The following is a 3683-nucleotide window of genomic DNA, read 5'->3' as shown; positions in this document are numbered from 1 at the left end:
TGCAATATTGTTACCAACTTTTTAATAAGCATATTTAAAAAAAAAAAAGATTTAATCATTAACATCCTACGATCTAAAAGAAACATTATGAAAAAGAACAAAGATACATATGCGTCCCTTTTAAATTTAATTATTAACTTTATGAAAATTTAAGCTTGCATATTATACCCCACCACCCCCAATAATGTTTTCCTATATAAACCACTTGCTCCACCATTTCTTATGCACCATTCATCCGAAGCACCAAGACAACAATCACAACACAATCACCGGCAGCCGTTCTCTGCAACTGCTTCATTCATCTGAGTGAGTGATCATTTCGAGAACAAGATCTGTCAATATGGTGATTGCAGGACAATACCCTCACCTCACTCTTACTTTCGGCCTTCTTGGTACTCTCTCTCTCTCTCTCTCTCTCTCTCTCTCTCTCTCTCTCTCTCTCTCTCTCTCTCTCTCTCACACACACACACACATACACACACACATCCACCGTAATCGTAAGCTGAAACATCCAATGCATGCATGAAAAAATATACATGCTACGTAAGCACCATGCATACAACGAACCCTAATACTAAATATCGGTTTGCTAGCTTCAATATTGGAGATATGCAGGAAAAAAATGCATGCACGCAACAAACTCTAACCCTAACTGACACTTGTTTCAATATGAATTTGCAGGAAATATTGTCTCATTCATGGTGTTTCTTTCACCAATGTAAGCTTCTTGTTCCTAAATCAGTCTTCACTAGTGATTATTCGAAGTTTATCTTTGTGCTAGCTTACTTTACAAAATATTGATGATGTTTTGTATTTAAATATGTAGGCCTACTTTTTACAAAGTTTATAAGAAGAAATCGACAGAAGGGTTTCAGTCCATACCTTATGTTGTGGGATTGTTTAGTGCCATGCTTTGGATTTACTACGCGTTGCTAAAGGGAAATGCCATGCTTCTGATCACGATTAACTCCGTTGGCATAGTCATACAAACGTTTTATATATGTGTTTTCCTCTTTTATGCACCGAAGAAAGCTAGGGTATGCAAATGCTACTTTTCGGTTTTATTGTATTTGTTCATTGTTTTGGTGTCCTCCATGATTGTTCTAGAAGTAAGAAGATGGGAATCATAAGTGAGGTCTTGGGTTCAAACCTAAGCATCATCCTACTTCTGGAAACATTATGATTTATAACTCTTATATTGGCATAACGTCGGTTTATTAACATGACTATCTAGAATGACATTTACATATCTCGATTGATTTGCGTTAATCATATTTTATAATTTGTATAATTGTGATTTTATGTGTAGATGGAAAGTGTGAAGCTTATCATGTTGTTCATAGTTGTCGGATTTGGACTGATTGTTCTCCTAACCGAGTTCCTTTCAAAAGGAGCTAAGCGCGGTGTGATAGTCGGATGGATTTGTCTTGTGTTCTCTTTGTGTGTTTTTGTCGCACCTTTAGGTGTCTTGGTAAGTACAAACAGTAGATAACAAGAACAGGAACTATATATAATAATAAGTTTTTAAGAAAATATGAACATCTCTTTATTAATTTATGATCTTTAATTTCTTTTTGTAGCGACAAGTGATCAAAACCAAGAGTGTTGAGTACATGCCAATTCTTCTGTCCCTAGCCCTCACACTGAGTGCCGTTATGTGGTTCTTTTATGGTCTACTTCTTGGGGATTTTAACATCGCGGTAAAAACAAATAAACAAAGTACTTACACAATAACTTCAAATTCATCTTAATTAATTTTTCTAACGATTAATTTCTTGTTTACAGATACCAAATACGCTTGGATTCACCTTCGGTATCATCCAAATTATACTTTACTTTGTATTCAAGAATAGGAAGCCAGTCATCAACGATAAAATCTCTGAATTCAAAGAGAAAATGAGTGAAATGGATGAACCAAGAATCCCAGAAATCAAGGATCATAATACCATCGATATGGTGAAGCTAAATGCAACTCTACGACCTGAATACACTCAAAATCCACACGCGGTGCGTAGTCCAATTATGGCTAATCACACCATTGAAGTCGCAGCTTGAGATCGATCCTAATTGATTTTGGTTTGATGTCAAGTGTGCCTTCGGATCTCTATAAATAATTGTACACTTGTTCATTACAAGTTTTCACCTGTAATTTGGTGTAATCATGTCCTCCTTAGCTAACGTAACCCTTGTATTGTTTCAGTATTCTCAATATAAATGAATTTGATTTTCGATATATAATCATATATGTAATTGTTTAGTTTATATCGTGTTCATTTTTAATTATTGCCATAACTCTGATAGATATCTACTTAGATGTGGAAATATGGTCGGTGAAGCGGATTGTGTAATAAATGAAAAAAATATTCTGAGACTAATTTGGTAATTTCTTGTGCATTTAATTTGGTGGGTATATTTGAAAAAAATATATGAGAGTTTTAATTAATATACGTTATCAAAATAAGTCTGCTAGTTTATACCAGTCTCGTTAAATCTGGGGAGGATTTATGTAGGCACCCAGGATAGCTTATAGTACCCCTCAAATTTTCAGATATAGTGAAAAAAATTTGAGATTTTTTGGTGTGCTATCCCGAAATTTAATGTGTTATCTATAATATTTTGTTTACCACTACGGTTAAATCACAAACACCACCAACATAGATGGAGTACGAGTTTGTCCTCATGTGGAAAAGTGAATAAAAAAATTATGTGTAATTGATACGAAGCCACCTCAAAAGATGATAGCATGAATAGGTTAATAATTTGTCTTTTTCACTCTTTGGTGAAAATAACTATCAACATATTCTATAGATGTTCGGTTTATATTTATAAGTAGATGACACATCTGTCAGTTATAAAGTGTAAATTAGAACTATATGTTTGATAATTACATATTTAAATTGATTTTACTGTTATTAAGTGTACGTATATAAATTTTATGTAGTTTTGTATAATATAAAAGGGAGTTTGGAATTTTATAATATTTCAAAACTATATTACTAATTTTTATATTATGGCAATGTTCACGTTCGCCAAACCCTATTCTATATTTATATTAAACGAAATCAAGCATAACAGTGGGTATCTAGAAAAGTATTTTAGTTGTTAAAAAATAAACTAAAAGTAACAATAATCACTAAAAACAAAGTTCAATCATATATATAAAAGAGATCTTTAAATGAACATTTAAAATTATTATAGTATAGTTTAAAGGTTTAATTTTAAAAATACTTTTTTTTTGGAAAAGATCGACTTTAATCCTTTTACATGCAAATAATTTTTATTTTTTACACGTGGGTAATGACATGATGACTGGGGATAACGACATTATTCATAATTTCATACGCCCACTCGAAAATAATTCTTGTAGAGATAAAAAGGCTTCATCAAAAAAGTAACCATAAAAACAAAAAAAATCAAAAGAGGTCGACGTGAGATGACGCGTCCCACCTACGTCAAGTGTCGAAATCTTCTTCATTTTTCTAATAAACTTTCAAAAAAAAATGATAACACTCATATTTATTTTTATTATTATTTTTTTAAACTAATAGGTGATTAGGTTATAGATATTGTCACAAGATGTTCAATAGAAAAATAATGTCATCCATGTATCACATCATCTCTCTTACATGTTCAATAGCCCTTGAAAATGGTTATCATTTCATATTATTTATCTTTTTTTTTTA

The 3683-nt window shown here is 32.0% G+C and overlaps 1 protein-coding gene across 1 annotated transcript; it reads left to right on the top strand.

Annotated features, from left to right (window-relative positions):
- The first annotated feature begins 211 nt into the window (after nucleotides 1–211).
- LOC145083404 (bidirectional sugar transporter SWEET14-like) lies at nucleotides 212–2238 on the top strand. Its single transcript, XM_079023376.1, has 6 exons — nucleotides 212–392; nucleotides 682–718; nucleotides 827–1037; nucleotides 1310–1471; nucleotides 1581–1700; nucleotides 1786–2238. The coding sequence occupies exons 1-6, from the start codon at nucleotides 341–343 to the stop codon at nucleotides 2053–2055; spliced, it is 852 nt and encodes a 283-aa protein (XP_078879502.1). The 5' UTR covers nucleotides 212–340; the 3' UTR covers nucleotides 2056–2238.
- The last annotated feature ends 1445 nt before the right edge of the window (nucleotides 2239–3683 follow it).

This window comes from Lactuca serriola, chromosome 1 (genome assembly GCF_051521515.1).
Source record: "Lactuca serriola cultivar US96UC23 chromosome 1, Lser_US96UC23_V15, whole genome shotgun sequence".
Lineage (NCBI taxonomy): Eukaryota > Viridiplantae > Streptophyta > Magnoliopsida > Asterales > Asteraceae > Lactuca > Lactuca serriola.
Note: the sequence above shows the minus strand (reverse complement) of the source record. Positions and strands in the feature narration are given on the sequence as shown.